The following is an 18540-nucleotide window of genomic DNA, read 5'->3' as shown; positions in this document are numbered from 1 at the left end:
CCTTCTACTGGAATAAACATGGGCTTTTCTTCTCGGGGAATGTGATGAAGATGAGCCCATTGGTTATCCAAAAAGATTTCTGCTGCCCCACAATCTAGTAATGCTGGAACACCTTTGATATATGTCTCATGGACAAGCAAAGTAACTTTATTCACCGCCATAGATGTTTCTTGGGTTAGAATAGTGTCTACTTGGGAACCTGCATAACCTTCCCGTGTCATGGTTCCCTCTGTGACCAGGAAGTGGCGTTTCCTGAGCACCCTGGAGGGACCCGGGGTCATTCACAAACCAAATGATCTTTTGCAGCACAGTACATGCAGAGACAATGACTTCTACGATGATTCTGTTTGTCTATAGACAAAGGACCTCAAACTGATTCTACTTGCATGGGTTCATCCTCCGAAGACTGTTTAGGGTTGGTTCTAGATGTATCCATTGTAACTCGAGGATTTCAGATCTTTTTTCCTTATGTGTGTCGTTATTGTAGCCTGTCATCCATCTGCATGATGCGTGTAATCATGTCGACTAAGTTAGCCGGGTCAGGAAACCCGAGCAATCTCATCCTTTAAATCTTCAGAGAGACCTCATCAGAATATGGTTAGCAAAGCGTCATCTGGCCAGGCTGTACCTGCAGCTATGTTTTTAAACTGCATTGTATAGGAAAGGACGTCTAATGATCCTTGTTGGAAATTCAACCGTTGTTCTTGTGCAGAAATAGTTTTCTCCTGTCGTCTGAACATTGCTCCAAGACTATTTACAAAGCCTGTATAAGAATCCAGTTAAGGATTGTTCAAGGTCACCAGAGGGGTTACTTTTGCTAAAGCTCCCCCTGCTAGGTTGGAAATCAAATACCCCAGCTTGGTCGGATATATAGGGAAATAGGCTTCTTTGAAGGTAAACTGAACAGAGCAGGCAGCTAAATACTCCTTCAGTTTCTTAGGATGTCCATCGTATTTACCCTCTGGAAGGAGCCAGGGATCACTGGAACTACATGACGGTGAACGACCATCTGTCGTATTTCAACATTTTCCCCATTTTTATGCCTAGACTTCTGTGGTCAGTGTCTGCACAGCTGCAGCTAGTTGCAACAGTTCTTCCATACTGGGGGAGTGCGGGCATCACTAACTGTCAAGATACCTATGGAACACACTGACCTGTAGCCCGGTTCTTGCTGTGCAGGTATTAAAGAGAATGCCTGAAACTGTCTGATCCCTGGAAAGTAAAACTAGGGTTTGTGAAGGAACAGGAAAATCCCTCTGAGGGAATAAAATCCCTGATGGTGTGTGCTGTTGCGGACTGTAAACAGGCATCTGTCTTTAGTCTGATGAAAGGTGACTGATGATGACTTGATAGGAGGCCGGCATAGGCTGACGGTTGAATGCTGCAGCAGACGGAGAAGGAGCATCCAAATCCAGTCCGGAGGATGCCGTGAAGATCCACTGCCGATAGGTAAACACTGGCTGGAAGAACAAGAGAAGGCAAGAGGGCTTGAGACGCTGAAAGGAAAGCGAGGCACAAGAGATGGGACGAGACTCTGGGAAGGAAACTGAAGGGTACTCAGTCATAGGAGAGTGGGAGAACAGGGAGGCAAGAAAACCAGAGTGATCTGAAAGGAAAGAACACAGCAGCCTGCTCCAAGAGTAGCAGCGCTTCTGCTTACCCTTGCTGGCTTCTGATATGCTCCGAGAAGGAGCAAAACAGACAGAGAAGGAACTGCGCCATCTTGGGGAACAGCTAGAAAGTAGCACAGTCTTCCCGTTTATGGGAGGACGCGAGTGCCATTTTGGTGAGGTATAAGCTAGAACACAGCGCTGCTCTTCCATTTCTCCCACAATTTCCAGGACCTTTTCTGGTTCCTCACAGTAGGAGGAGAATTTAACTCTTAATGCACTATTCAACAAACCTTTCCCTTTCTCCCCTTGACTGGAATGCATAGGTGTTAAAGGTATAAAGATAATTGGTCTTAACTCGCACCTAAAGCATATCTTTGTATTATCCAGTGACCCAATGAATTATTTCTCTTGGTTTCCAGGCTATCCTTGCATTTCATTACCACAGGTAATCCAAGCAATGAGTAACTACTTGTCGTAGTTCGGCGCCATTTTGATGGCATGTTGCATCAGTTTTCCCAGGCAGAGTGGATATTATCACATTTTTGAAAAATTCCCATTTGAAGCATGGGGTGTCGATAACATAAAACTGACTGCATGGCAGAAGTCAGCGAAGCAAGGGAGTAGTAGTCACATCGAAACTGTACTGTTTTCTTAGGACTCCTCCACCTCTATTATCCTGAAGGTATTCTTATGTTCCCATCTGTCCCCTGGATTCTTTTTAGGCCAAATGCCTGCCTGCAGGGCAAAGGAGACACTTCTCAACTTGGTTTTGAGGAACACTTCTAATATTGGTTAATCGGACAAGGTATAACAGAAATCATTGATTTTCTTTAATTATCTCCAAAAAGCAGGCATCCAAGATATAGATGCAGCATTGGATAAGTTAATGATTTCCCAACTGTTTGACCATACAGTGTGACCAGTCTTGAATAAGGCATATCTACCCACTGTGTCAAAATCCATGCAACTTCACCTTCATTCCTGGGACTTGTGTCCATCGTCCAAATCAGCTGGCCAGCAACCCAGGTTTCTCACCGGACATTGGTCCCAGGTCTGTATTGCAATTTTATCAGGCAGTCCAACAGGACATGTCATGTTTGCCTGACTAGGCGGTCTCTGCTCCTTTCATCCCATTTTGTCTCATTTGTTGAAATCTTCCTAATCTTTGAGAAAGAAAAAGTAAACATGAGTATTTCCCCTGCTATAGTAACGTATGTATTCTTTGTGACAGACTACACTGTTCATGTTGTGTTTTCCTCCATCGCTTTCTTGTTTATGACTGTTGATACCCAAACCTATGCCAATCAATGCTGGGTAAAGACCTCTTGGGTGAGGCACAGACAGGATGTGTTGTGGTGTATTCTGAGATTCATACAAGAAATTCATATTCATATGGTGTCTGCTGGTCTTATAACAAGCAGATGAGCAAACTTCCCACCATGCTCTTAAGCACAATTATTATTTCCCCTTGAACTCCAGCACCAAACGTTTGTCATGGTCCTGCACCAGCATTTGGGGTAGTGCTACAGACACCTTTGTTGGCACTATCTCATCCGGGCAAGGCCATGCCAGGGGACCGTGCAGCAATCAGCGATTCTGTGTGCAGGTTCAGCATGGCATTCTGAGGTGATTGGGTTGCTATGTGTAGTGTCTGGGATAAGCAAGATACATAGGTAAGATGCAGGAAGAACAATGGTGACAGCAAGTACAAAAGTGAAGTGTAATTTATTATGTTACAGGATACAGATTAGAAGAAGGGAGAGAGAGCATGTAATGACATCCTTCTTGGTTGTGGCCCCCATCCTGAAAGTCCAACTGACATTCCTGGAACCCTGAGGAAACCCAGGGTTCCACCACTACTGTGCGTTCCATAGGGTTTGTATTGCTATAGACAATGAAAGCACCACACTACACACCCCCCTTCTTTTAAAGCCACAGGAATGGGTCCACACACATTCAGCCATACCAGACAGGATCCAATGCACTAAAATAACACAACCAAACACTGCACCAGCATATCCACATTCACAACCACCAAAGTGTATTCAACCAACTGCATAACTAACAAACAAAACCATCAGAAGAAAGCATACCACCATCTATTCAGGGCTGCCACCCCTCAATCCCGAAGCTGCCACCTCCGAGCACCATCCACTCACTACTACACCCGCAAATTTCACATAGTATTCACCTATCTCCTGGGCCTGCCACATCCAGTACTGGGGCCTGCCACACCCGAGCGCATTTTCATCCACCAAAAGAGAAACACGGCTGTACACGTGATCCAGGCCCATTCGCAACCAACCAACAAGACGCATTACTCCACTCAAATTCATATCGATATAAAAACCTTACACACCACTACCTTCTCATACTGGGAACCTGTCATGAGCAATAGACCACCATCTCCAAAACGGAACCATCTCTAAAATAGAAACATCGCCTAAACACGTGACGCCAATCTCCACAGATGGAAACTGAAGAGTAGTACCACATCCCCCCCAAAGCATAGAAAAGAAAGGAAAGCGACAAAAGAAACGAAGAACACATGAAAACCGGCGTGATCCTTAAAGAAACAGTACGGTATAGCTTACACAGAGACATGGGTTGATCAGTCCCACTTCCACGTGATAGAAAGGAAATTTCATAAAACAATATTTTATTTACGTGCACATATTTTTAGGCCAAACTCAATTACACCCTTGTGCTAAAATACATTAATTCAACTATACTCATTTAACTGCACCTCTGTGCCACAATACATGAAATCAGTTTCACATAACAAAACACATGGCTCAAAGTTGACACATACGCCTACTCATTGTAGATACATGGCTCACATATCACAGTTTCCCTATAAACAGTGGGTCAAAGACCTCTAACATCGGCTCATATCAGACAATAGAATATATGCTTAAATAAACTGCTCAAAGCAGGTCAGAAAAAATTTCAGAACTGGAATTAAATGTTAGCAAGTAGAATCACAATATGTATTTTAGTAATTCAATTTGCTTCATATTCACATCATATCTAATCTCATTCACACCTTTGCTGCATTCATAAATGTGACATATTAATATTAATTCCTAAGCCTCTTCCTTAGATGCACCTTCCCAGTACATTTACTTTAGACCAAAACACAATATAATTTTTCTGAAATGTTCCTCTCAACATTAGCCTTTCCGAATGTCCCATCTGAAAAGAAAACGGCCCATCGATTTCTCACTCGGTTCATTACCTGATCTCCGACACATCACTTTTCTTCCCCCCAGATGGGATGTGTGGAGGCATGGTACAGTAACGTGTTCTGAGGGGCGAGGGGGGAGTGATGTATTGGAGATCAGGTAATGAACTGAGTGAGAATTAGATGGTGGTAATTGGAAAAAGGGATGGTGGAGGATACAGAATATGCTCTTTGTGTTATTGGAGTAGGTGAGGCCATCCACACTGCGGTCGGTGAAGCAAAAGTACAGTTTACATTTGGAACATTGAAGTAGACCTTCCTAAAGCCACACTGTCATTATTTTCTGAATTTCCCTTCAGTTTTCTAGGCTACATTTTGGAAAATGCTAAGCAATGTTACAATGTACTTGGGTTCTTTTACATAATGGCTATTAATATAACAGAAATTTAGCTGGAACTGTGCAACAGAAATTAATCTGCATCTGTGGCTACTTTGTTCTTGAGGGACACAAACTTGCACAAAAGGTGTAATTATGAGTGAAATTAGATGTCGGGGGATACGTGTCTTACTCGCAGTACCTTTGCTCAACTTTTCACAGGGACATAGTGCCTAGCATGGTTATTTGCCCTAATCACTGTCCCAGAGATAAAGTGTTCAGGTTGTTCTTTGTAATCTAACCAGATGGGTGGTGCTGGCATTCAGTACATCCTTTGGAACAAAGCATAATTAATTAAATGGAGTTTAATCTTAGATTGACTGGGAAATAGCATGAAACTGAAGATGTTAAACAGTGAATATGTTAATACCTGGATGACCCTATATCAAGTGCCAGGAGATACCCCTTGAACCGTTGGCAAAACCATACCCATCTAAGATCCTACTGGCCCTATTGTTTCTTGTATTATTGGACATGTATCTCAGTAATAACAGAATTTAGAGAACAATGCTTATTAATGAGATACTGTAGGAAAAGGACCGGATTTGAGCTCCTCTATGCACACGTAAGCCATTTGGTTTGAAAAGTGGCCTGTCATAATAATTGGAAGTTGTTCAATAGAAGGAGAGGGTTAGTAGGACCATACGCCAGTTCGCAGAAATTCGTTTTTTACTACTGGTCCCTTGTTCCTTGTTCCTGTTCTCCACCTGACCCTGCTTATTCTGTTTTTTTAACGCACTCAGGGAGATGTTCTATCCTCTAAGCAGATGGAACTCCTAGCGACACACGTCGAAATGGGTTGACATATATATGGGTTAAAGAAGTCATGCCATCATGGTAGCAATTAAGCTAATTCTCAGAATTTGGAAAAAGAGGAAAAAGCCTAATGTTGAAGAGTGGTTGACGGAGTTACATATTATCTCACAGTATGATAAGGTTTCATTGAAAAATAAAGAAAAAGAAGAGGAATACATGAAGTTATAAGGACCTTTTTTGGCTCTTTATGATTGATCTGACGTTAGGGCTGTTATAGTGGATGTGACGTCTATGGGAGACGGTGGGATAAGATGGAGGTGAGGGGATTTTTTTTTCTCTTTCGTTCTTCCCACTTGTGTTGTCTTTTGTGTTGTTTTGTGCACACCTGTCAGTTTGACTATTATGTTTCACAGGATATGGCTATTTTGTTGGACTAGACGATATTTGATGCTTATGATGTTTTGCAAATTTAGTTGTGACAATTTAATGTGAGACATTGTTTGCTTTATGTGCAGTTGTTATTGTTTATTGCAAACTTAATAAAGTCATCCCATCACAAGCGAGACGAGAGTCAGTTAGAGTGTGGACACTGCTACCTGTGGAGGGCTACCTGGCACCTATCAATAAAGCCTAATTTTTCTTTACCAGTATGGGGCTGCTTATTTGTAAACATTTATCAATGGCTCAGATTGCCATCTTGCCTTGTCACCTGTGCAGTTTAACATATTTATATTGACCCAAAGTACCCCGTACAGAAGGAACACTCACTGTGAAACTTTATCCAAAATAATGTATGATTTTGAGTGCCTTGTAGTAGCTCCAGTGTTGTAACCTGTTGGTGAAGAAGAGCAGCAGGTTCCCCATGTAACCGGTTTCCGTGCCTAGAGATATGGCTAGCAGAAATATGTGCTTGTTTAGTCGTAATGTCTGCAGAGAAAATTGGTCATTTTGGGCTTCTTCCCTCCAGAAATTTCAGATTTTTGCCCCCAATTTCTGGAATTTCGGGCAAAAAACGAAATTTCAGGTTGTACGATGAAATTTGCCCACAAGTAAGGAGTTGTAAAAAAAAATCTGCTCTTGTGGCGAAACAAAATTGGAGTGAATTTCGTTTCGCCAAAGGCGATATTGCTCGCACCTGCCTGTAATCATGATCAAGTACGCCATGTTTTGCTCCTTTAGGGATGTTGTGTGCTCCAATTTATTGAAATAGGCTAAATCCATTTAGCACCCTTTAAAGGAACACTTTGAACCTGGTATTAGTACTGATTTAACTGTTGTGTACATTCAATGTCTACTTTTTTCAATACCTTTAGTTTTTACTAATTTGGAGATATCTTTGCTACAGGAGTTGATTTGTCCAAGCTGGAAAGGCGCCCTCATGTAGCCACCTTCCTACTTAAACTGGATTTTGAAAAGGATGTCCAAAACGTACTTCTCTTTTTGAAGGATGTCGGTGTCGAAGATGCACAACTTGGGTCATTCATAACAATCAATCCCTTTATCCTCACTGTAGAAATTGAGATTCTGAAGAAAAGGTATGTATTCTTTAGTTGGCTTTGTTGTATATGATGTACAAAGGGGTATACAGGGATTTTAACGAATAGATAATAACGAATTACATTTTGAATGAAACATTTTCAACGAAAAAAATACTGTTTTTTTATTTATTTTTAAAACTATATATAGGGGTTGGGTAAGGGTTTAAAACTGGTTGGGAGGGGGTTGGGATGGGATTGTAAACAAAGGGAAACAGGCGGCTTGGGGGTGTACCCCCCTGAACAACAATTTGTAAAAATTCAGTATTTTTTTCATTAAAAATCTTTAGATCAAAATGTTATTCGTTATTATCTATTAGTTAAAATCACTTGTAGCCGTACAAAGGCATGATGTTTCTTCCCAATTTCATGTTACTCTCAAAGAAGTAACCCGACATTCATTACTGTCAGGAATGGATATTCTGTTTTTGCTGCTTGTCCTCACATACATCTACCAACTGTTTCTGCAGTGGCCCAAAACCAAACAGACTAGTCACAAGAAATGTAAAGGAAAGGTTGGGAGGATGACTGTATCCAGAGACCTCTGCACGTGACTGCAATAGGAAAATAAAAATGGTTATATTAAGGGTCAACACAATGAACATGTTTATCAAAATATGAAAGTAAAAATGGGACTCTAACTACTAAACAAAAAGTGCTACCCTAAATGAGAAACAAAGGATATCCAGGTGTATAGATTTAGCAGAACCTTTGATTGCCTGAGTTCAGCAGAGATGAAGGGATAGCAGTGTGCAAGAGTTGCTAAATTGGAGAAGTGTGGGGGCATTCCGACCCAACACCAGGATCGAGTTCCAGAGGGAAATGTGCAAGACAAGAGAAGGATTGTTTGCAGGTCATCTCTTTGCAGACGAGTTGTGGTTCAGGCCGGTCAGTCAATTTGCTGCGCCAGGAGCATGCGTCATCAGATATGTGGAGCTTAACCTCAAGGTACGCTGATGTGCTACTCGTGACTGCTTTGTAGATGATTTATGCAGTCTTGAACAGCATCCTGGCTTGGAGTGGAAGCCAATGTAGTTTGTGTGTAGGATGTGGGTTATTCGGTCAAATTTCCATGCTGTTATAATAAGACGTGTTGCAGCGTGGTGGACTGCTTTTAGGGGAGCCAAGGGAGCACCTGGGAGCCCTGCCAGGAGAACATTTCCCCCATCGAGGTGCAAGACAACAAGGGCCTGCACCAGGGTCCAGAAGTCCTGCGGCAGGATTAAGGGTTTGATTAGGAGCCAGGCAATTAGGGCCTTTTTGGCTATGGCGATGGGTTTAGTTTGAGGTAGGCAGTCGACATCCAGGAAAAGTGATATCTGCAACTTCTGTATATCACAAGATTCACGCAAGGCAGGTACGCCTCGTTAATGCAGGGAATTGTAGTTCCAATCCTATACAACTGCAGAACGATGGTACAGCTCGGTTACCTTCCATTCCTGATGGTCATTGAGCAAAGGCTGTACACCTTGCGGTTTAAGGTATGTCTGCATAGCCCAACCTCCTTTTTCTAACAACCATTCAGATGTGATACCCATGACTCAAAATGTCTGATGTCTCAGAATATGTACTTGTTTATCTAGAAACCCAGCAGAGACCAGAGCATGGCTTCAACCAACCAACGTTGTCCAGGATATTCCATAAACTCTGGTCAGTCAGAAGTATCTAGAAAAATCCAACAAAGAAGAAAACTACCACTGCTCTCACCAAATTAGGTGTTAATACCTACATATAGTGAGAAACTGTGCTTAAATCCCTGAACAAGTATACTAAATGCCAAACTAATATTGCACACAGAAGTACAGGCTTTTTATATATACTCTGGCAACTGAGTGACAGTGATGTCAGGTAGCAGAAGCAAGTAGATTGTTGATCTACCAAAATGCTGTTAATTGTAGAAGCAATGTGGAAGGCGGATATCCTCAGAACATGGCAGTGGGCTAAGGTCCAAAGTATTGCATTGGGAAAAGATTCTGTATGTTCAGAACTGCTAGAAGTAGCAACAGGTCATCTGTTGGTAGAGTAACTCCTCATATCAAGCCACCCCCCCACCCCTATGCGATGAAGGTTTCATATAGGTTATCACATCTTGTGAAGTGGAATGTGTGGCAGGTCTGAAGGAATTGGGCACATTATGGACATTTCAGTGCTCTTTTAATTAAATTATAATGAAAAGGTCTATCGCTCCCTATCGCTATATGGATTTCCCTACCTAACTAAATGAATTTAAGGTGCTAGTTTGTCATTAAGAAGTCCAAAGTAAATGTCATCTGTCCCTGCTACTATTATGAACAACTAAAGCGGGCCAAAATGGTGTCTCGCGTCTTCTGGTCATTTCCCTTTCTGCCTTTTATCCTCTGGCTTGTTTTCTCTCAGGGTCTCCGTTACTTTATTTACTTACTTTATTTTGTATGAAGCGCCACATGCCTCTGGGGCCTCCGAGCACACATAAAACACGACAGACAAACGCACACATAAATCATCAGGAGAAAGACAAAGGCTGTTGTGACCGTCAGAATAAAGTATCATAATAAGAGGGGCTAGTCTACTCCTGTGTCAAAAAGTGAATTTTTAGGTTTTCTTGAAGTGTCAGGCAGGGAATCTATCTTGAGGTTGAAGGGAGTTTGTTTCATGATGGAAGGGCACAGCTGTCAAATCTGGTGCCCCCATATTTCTGGAGTTTGTACCGTGGAAGGGCTAGACAGTGTGTATTATTGGAGCGCAGGACTCTATTGGCAGGTGCCCTGAAAAGCTGGTCTGCTAGGTATTTAGGGACAGATCTATTGAGACACTTATGAGTCAAGGTCGGAATTTGATAGAGAATCCTGTTTTCAGTTGGAAGTCAGTGTAAGTCATGCCTTGCTTCAGAGGTGTAACAGAACTTGCCTAGGCCGCACAGATTTGCAATTTGTTAATATATTGGTGGCAGATGTGCTAGCCAAGAGACTATTGCAATAGTCTTACTTGGAGTTGACCAATGCAAACGCGATCACAGTTCTTTTCCGCTCTGAAAGATATGGGCGAATTTGCATGAGGAGGGTGAACATAAGGTTCTTAATCAGCAACATGTCGTGCAATGGATGGGATGCAGAATAACTCTTACACCAAATAAACTGACTCAGGAAGTTGGCAAAGTCCCATTTGACTGTTTTAAATCAATTTTCTAAAACATGGAGTTACAACAAACATCAACTGACGTTCGGTCAAAGTTCTCTCAAAGTATTTCACATAAAAATACATTTATATACAAATCAATCATCATAAGTCACGTCATACTACGTGGCAAATAAGAAAAACCTACTAAGGGTCGGGATTGGCTTAAGGAGAACATTTAAGTATACTTTCTATAGGGACTGCGATACAGAAAGGGCATCTAAGGTGCCAGGGCATGAACTTGAATTCAACTCCCCACCCAATTAGGCCCACATCTCTTATTAGCCTTACCTTCTGCCATGCAGACTGTCTTTGAATTTGGCCTTGCAGTAGATTCTCTTCTCTGGGAATATAAAGGAGTATGGGTACAGTTCTGGTCTGTATTCCCAACTCCTATCTCCATCCGCGGCACACGTGAACGGAGACCGCAATTTGGCCCGTTTTATATCATTTAATTGTCTTTAATTAATAACATTGTCACTCATGGTGTTCCTTCCTTGCACCTTGACGAAGGATAATTCAGCTTCTCACGTTCACTGTTCTTTGAGGATAGATAACCAGTTCTTGGCTGCCTTCAATCTTGACACCAGGCCAGACAGCCCTTCTCACTTCTTCCATGCTCCCAGCTATTCTTTGCTGCGAGACCGTTTTCGATCCTTCTTTCTCCGCGAGTATGAGTTTACTAAAATTGTGACACTGATGTCCAATTTCTTCATATATAATGGCGGCTTCGCCTGCAGTCTATTCACTACATATAGCCAGCTTCTATGTTCACTTAGTCTACTTGCGTTGCTGCATCTGTACATTAATTGAGCGGCTTGCATTTTCTGCAGTGCGTCACACCCACACATACAATCTTCTTTTCTGCACAGGAACGTTTACTCAATCCCTTATTTCGTCATCAGTTTCTGTAAGGTCCATACATCATCTTCTTATCTTCTTAGTGCATCACTCTCACTTCTTGTGAAGTCACCAGCTTCTCCTTCTCTCATTTTCATATTCTTTCGGGGACTTATTCCCAGAGATCCTCTTCTTGCATACATCTGGTATCGCTTTTTTAATGGATACCTTTTCTCGAACACTCGTCGCGGTATGGGGTACAGTGCACATTCGCCGAGGGGCATCTTGGCGCTAGGCGACATAGGTGAAGCAGCGCGGAAAGGAAGAACCCTAAAATAGGCAGGTCTTCAAAGAATAACGAAAGGCTGAGTGGTCAGCCATGGTTCAGGGATCCCTGCACTCCCAGTGTGCTCTTTTGCAAAGTGTTTCTAAAGTCTGACTGCTCCGGATGGGTGGCCGTGCTTTTTCTGTGGCTGCAGCTAAGGCCTGGAATGCTCTGTCCAAGGCTGACCACTTAGCCTTTCGCCGTTCTTTGAAGACCTGCCTATTTTAGGGTTCATTTTAGGGTTCTCCCCTTCCTCACTGCTTCACCTCTGTCGCCTAGCGCCAAGATGCCCCTGGGCGAATGTGCACTGTACAAATAGAACTAACATAACGTATGGTCACAATTACCGGTTTCAAGCACTGGGTGCAGTTTCAGGCTTCCAGCATACCGGAAGTAGGGGGGCAGGACTTCCTGCAGAGGCAATCGGCTGCTCCTCTACACTCACCCCACTGCTCGATCCATCGACCACCTCTTCACTGGCTTCCACATCTTGATATTTTCTCTTGAAGAATTACTTCTTTGTAGTCCATATCTTTATCTCCCTTCAGGGATCCAACTGATTTGACATGTTCATCCACACTCCAGGTCATGTAACTGCACTATTCATTTGGGTTGCAATAGACCCATTGTCCCACGTACTTCTTGTGATCCTTTGGTGCTGCGATACTGGCCTTTATGTATCCTCTGATTTCTTCATCAGTCAATTCCTTAGGTTCAAATCATGATTCAACATCATTCATGATCTTCATTCCTACTGCTTTATTCGCTGTCTTCTTGCACTGTGTAATCATTATCCTAATCACACAGAATCCACACATTACCATCACCAAGATTGCTCCAAGAAGCTTGAAGACGCTTGCCATCCAATATGGAACCCATGAGAAGATAGATGCAAACCAACTGTCAGCTGCAACATCCTCTGTTGCATCTTCCATATTATTATGCAGGTTCATCAGCAACATTCTCGCCTCTGTCAAGGTCCCATTCTCATCATCGTGAGAAGGTACACAGTCCAAATGCAAATCTGCATTTATCAGCTAGTAGCTTTATCGTCCTCCTTCTTCATCATCGATAGTGTCTACACGTGCTGAAATTCTTCTTCTTGTCTTGCATCTAAATCGGCAATGGTGGGAGGTACGGTCTTGCCTCTGTTAGGTTTAATGTTATTTAAATGAAGCCAAGCTCGCCTGCCTTGAACTTTTACTGCTGATGGGGTTATGTTTTCAATAATAAAAGAAGGGCCATGGAAACGTGGCTCGTGCCACTTGCAGGTACAATTTCAAATTAGCACAGCATCTCCAATAAATAATTTAGGTGTCGATAATAGTTCAGTTCATCCAGTTGCTGAATGGTTTTCATCTGTGTTCTGAGACCGATCTCCTTGGCGCTTGACTTGATCTAAATATTCATTTAATTCATTTCCTAACATGTTTGCTGTACTCTGGGCATCACCTCTACTCCTCAATGGAGGAGTAAGAGGCGTTCTCATCTGCCTTCCTGTTACTAGCTCGTGGGGGGTGAGGTGATGGTCCGAACCAGGATGATTCCGTAGGGCATATAAAGCTAAGGGCAGACAATATAGCCATACCTTTTTCAAAGTTAACTTGATTTTGACAATCCTTTGTTTAAGGAGGCCTTTGAATCTCTCACATATTACATTCGCTTGCGGGTGATAAGCAGAGGAAAAAGTATGCTTAAATGTTTAACAAAAGCCCTATCTGTTCAAATACTTCATTGATAAAAGGTGGCCCATTATCGGATCTCAGCACTTCACACACACCCCATCTTGGAAAGATTTTGCGCACTAGAAACTTTGTTGCGCAAGTGGCATCAGGATGTGTACACGGACCTACTTCGATCCACCAAGAGAAGGGAGACACACTACTATCAAATGCCTGTATCCACTACACACCTGCAGCATATCAACAAAGTCAGTATGTAAATGCTGAAAAGGACCATTCGGTCAAGTAATTACTCCTCTAATCGTTCTCAGTGTATGCCCAGTGGTAAACTTTTGACATACGATGCAGTTTATTACATAAAATGCAATGTGTTCAAACAAATTTGGAATAAACCAGTCTTCCGCAGTTGTTGCAGTAAGACATTCCCTAGTTACATGCGTGGGATAATGCAGCTGTTCAAGCGCAATCTTTAATAACGCTACTGGCATCACCGACTTCCCAGTGCTGTCCTGTCTCCATATTGCTTCTGAGGGGGATAAGGAACACTATCTTTGTTTACATAATTCCTGCTCTCTCCATTAGTTGAGCTATTGGTAATTTATTAAACCCTTCTTGCATCACTATAACTGTGACTACCTTCTCTTTGACATTTGGTGTATGAAAACTTTAGTTATCTGGAGTATATGCAACCCTTTTGGCTTCTACGTCTGCGGCTTCTTTCCACAAGAAATAAAGTCTGTTTGCTTAGTGTGAGTAGCGCATTTAACGACTTCTATGGCTACTGGGAGTTGTAGTGCCTCAATAAGCCTGTCAAATAAGGATGCGTGCTGCACTGGAGTGCCGTCCTCATGGACATAGCCCCTCCTTTTCCAACGCTCTAGCCCTTCCTGTACGGTTGACGTCACGTAGGCAGAGTCACTGTACATGTCACTTCCTGCCCTTCATGTTTCTCAAGCGCAAAAATGAGTGTTACCAATTCTGCTGCTTGCGCCGAAAAGTGAAATGGTAGTCTTGCACTTGCTACCACTTCAAATTCGCCATTTGCTGTATGCCTCACTACAGCTGTGCCAGAATGCCTTTCTCTACTAGTTTGATCAATTTTCGAAGAACCATCAATAAAGAGAATGTCCGCTTCTGGCAAGGCATTTTCTTGTACATCGTAAAATCGAGTCAACAAATCGGGTACTCCCTACTTTTTTGTTTACAGGGGTCAATCTTGAAAAATAGTGAGAACTTAATAGCATTAAAAAACACACCTCAAGATTAACTACCACTCTCTTAGTCCCCAGATGGACAGCAAGCCAGTGATAAGTTGCACTACTGTCTTATTTTAGTAGTTTAACAGAATCTCCACTGACAGTATCTCCAAAAAAATCTTGCAGTTTTATTAACACATCTTAAAACACTTAAAACATATGATTCACCATGAATATAAAAAGACATAGGTACACAAATTATTACATACACATCAAGTATATAATAAAACAAATTATTCAAAACAGAAAAATATTGGGGGTGCGTGGGTGACATAAGTTATTCCCTCCATATTTGTTAGAAGTAGATGGGGATGCAATCAGATGATACTTGTTATCAACTTTCCTAATTACACTTCACAATTTTCAATCAGGTCGATGTCACGTTAGGTTATAAGGAGACCATTGTTTGTGGTGTTCCCACATAACTGTGTCTAAAATCCCACTGTAATATGCTAGAGGCTTGTACCCCTATGTGGTCCTCTGTGTAAGCACTGCAGTCATGACTGTCCCATCCGTATGCGAGAATAAATACAATTCCTCAGCATAATTGTGAATTTCCAGAACAGGAGCTTTACAAATTGCTTTTTTTCAACTCTTCAAATTCTTCCTCCATTTCCTCAGTCCATTCTATTGTAACTTTGTCCACTTGTGCCTTTTTTTAAACCTGCAACAGGGGTCTTGTGTCTGAACTGTAATCAAACACCCAAGCTCTAACATAATTGCATAGTCCCAAAAACGGTTGCATCTGTTTTACTGTATGCGGTTTTGCAGTTTTGCAGTTTTTCCTCAGCCCTTTCAGGTGCCACCTTTTTTTCCCTCATGTGAAATCAACTGTCCTATGTATAACACCTCTTCTTGGCAATACTGCAATTTTTCCTTGTCTGCCTTGTATCCCTTGTCAGATAGGATAGTCTTCAGCTGAATCGAATCTTGTCTGCACTCATCCTCTGTAGTGCTACAAATTAAAATGTCATCTACGTACTGTATCACCATGCTTTTCAAATCAACATTACCTAGGTCCATCTGGAGGCCCCTGTTAAAGATTGATGGAGCCTCACAGTACCCTTGGGGCAGCCTAGTATGTTTCAGACGCGTCTGGTGAAACGTAACTAAATACAAGTCTTGTGAGGCCTTATGCAACGGGATTGAGAAAAATGCATTTTTCAAATCAATCACTGCGAAATATCAAGCTTCCACCAGAATACTGCATAGTATCGTCGCCGGGTTAGGAACTAAAGGAAACTCTATGGGCCTCATTACACGGACGGCGGTAAGGGTTAACGGTCACCGTTAATGGCAACGGTGACCGTTAACCCTTACCGCCGTACTACGAGGTCCCTTAGCGGGTTGGTGCTCTAACGCCTGCTTTTTGCAGGCGTTAAAAACCAACCCGCTAAGGGACCTCGGAGCTAATTACGGCACCGCAAAATTGCGGTGCCGTAATTAGCGCCTTCCCCATTCCCATAGAGCCCTATGGGGCAGAAATGGGAATGGGGAAGGGCAATGGCGGAAGGGGGATTTACCGCCCCACCGACCTTGGGGTGGGGCGGTAAATCCCCTTACCGCCAAGGCGGTGCCGGTAATTTACCGGCATGGTCCAGGGTGCTAATAGCACCCTGGATCACCGCCTTCCGTGTAATGAGGCCCTATATCTACAATCTGGTTAGTCAGTCTCATATCTTGTATGAATATCCACGACCCTCCCTTTGATTTCTTAATCGGATACACTGCAGTGTTGTATGTCAATTCTGATGTTACAGAATGCCTTGTTTCATCAATGCTGAAATAGTCTTGAAAATGCCCTCATCGGACTCTTGAGACAAGGGGTACCGTCTTGCTTGAGGTAAAATCGCCCCTGGCTCCAACTTCATCTTGTATGAATCTCCACGACCCACCCTTTGATTTCTTAATCGGATACACTGCAGTGTTGCATGACAATTCTGATGTTACAGAATGCCTTGTTTCATCAATGCTGAAATAGTCTTGAAAATGCCCTCATCGGCCTCTTGAGACATGGGGTACTGGCTTGCTTGAGGTAAAATCGCCCCTGGCTTCAACTTCATTTTGACTTCTCCCACCCCTTTTAATAAACCTACACCATAGCAGCCTGTGGTCCAGAAGATACTTGGCACCTTTTCCAAGTCATCTTCAAAAAAAGGCTGGACGCTACCGCATTATTGCCATTCGCGGTGGAACTTCACTTTTCTCTATTCTTATTGAATATGTGATGCTCATAATGCACACTACTTCATCGTCTGTTGGGTCATCTCTTAACATGCCATCATCAGTAATGTCAGTCAACCTGTATACCTCTTCGAGAGCTATCACTGTCCTCCATAGTCTACCCTCGTCATCCGTTCCTTCGAGCTTTGCCATTTCCCTTCGTACTATGGCTGCTTCTAACTCTAGATGGATAGTCTGTGCCCCCTCTTCATCCATAGGTATCTGTGATCTGAACAAGAACTTGTCACAGTCTTCCCCACTAAGCCAGGTAGCCATGTTAATAGAATGCTCACCCCATAAAGGAAAACTTCTGGCTCCACTGGAATGCCTAGCAGAGCCACTTGCTCTGTGAACACCAGTATAAACTCACCCACATTCATGTAGTGTGTTCCAGGAGTGCAACACACTATTCCTTTGTCAGTAAATGAAATAGTCATGTTAAGCTTTGTCATAAAATCTCTTCCCCAAATGTTAACTGGTGTCTGTCGTGAATACAACAATGGAACAGACATGTCACATTCTCCTATAGAGACGGGTATATTTCGTCATCAGTTTCTGTAAGGTCCATAGATCTTATCATCTTAGTGCGTCACTGTCACTTCTTGTGAAGTCACAAGCTTCTCTTTCTATTGTTTTCATATTCCTTCAGGGACTTCTTCTGAGAGATTGTCATCTCTTCTTGCATACATCTGGTATGGCTTTCTTAATGGATACCATTTCTCGACCCCTCATCGTGGTTTGGCCACAATTACTGGTGTCGAGCATCGTGCAGTTTCAGGCTTGCAGTAGGGGGGGCGGGACTCTCTGGAACCCAGGATGTGTATTGCAACTAGACAGTCCAACCCACATCCTGGAAGCACACACACACAAGGCAGGCAAAAGCCCGCAAAAGCTTGGCGTTTCGTGGGAGAATGCATGCCCAAATAAGGACTGCCCTCGGTCGGATCGACCTGGGAAGGCAAAGGGGCAAGATGGCCAAAGGACAGGAGAAAGAACCTTGTGGCAAGGCCATTTTGGAGCCAGGCCACAGTTCTGTGCCAACCACGGTAAACACGGTTTGCATGGCAAGAAAGGGATCAAATAAAGTGAAAGGATAAGCTGCCACCAGGCCAGTGGTGGCAGCTTATCCTGAAAAATAGGGCCTTTGGAAACGAAAGGAAGACCCAAGCGCACTGTACTGTAAGGTGCATTGTGCACTTGGAACGTTGCAGAAAATTTGCAACATTGGAAAGGACTAATGGAAACAAAGTCTCCCAGTACTGACTGTCTTTAAGGGCATGTCAGTTTCCCCGTAACAAAGTGAGTGAAAGCCCAGTGGAGTGCAGCTGAAGGCTGTGCTTCAACAGCAGCAAAAAGTTGAAGGCTACACAACTGGAGGGAAAATTACTCATAAATGGAAATCTTTCCTAAAAGCACCCAGCTGTAACTGCACAGAAATAAGGACTACTGCAGAGAAAGCGGTGCTAATAGAGCTAACGCTGGTGATCCCAGCGCTAATAGCTGGTGGTCCTCACAGATGTGGTGATTGCCCCCTCTA

General features: G+C 42.9%; 1 protein-coding gene across 2 annotated transcripts in view; it reads left to right on the top strand.

Moving 5' to 3' along the window:
- MTERF3 (mitochondrial transcription termination factor 3) overlaps nucleotides 1–18540 on the top strand; it is a 703041-nt gene that overhangs the window by 322237 nt on the left and 362264 nt on the right. For both annotated transcript variants that reach the window (XM_069621399.1, XM_069621398.1), the window contains exon 4: nucleotides 7335–7524. In XM_069621399.1, the coding sequence (XP_069477500.1) occupies nucleotides 7335–7524 (190 nt within the window). The remainder of the gene's footprint in view (nucleotides 1–7334; nucleotides 7525–18540) is intronic.

Source organism: Ambystoma mexicanum, chromosome 5q (genome assembly GCF_040938575.1).
Source record: "Ambystoma mexicanum isolate Mex_15411 chromosome 5q, UKY_AmexF1_1, whole genome shotgun sequence".
NCBI classification, from domain to species: Eukaryota; Metazoa; Chordata; class Amphibia; order Caudata; family Ambystomatidae; genus Ambystoma; species Ambystoma mexicanum.
The sequence above is the reverse complement of the archived record's forward strand: the minus strand, read 5'-3'. Positions and strand labels throughout refer to the sequence as shown.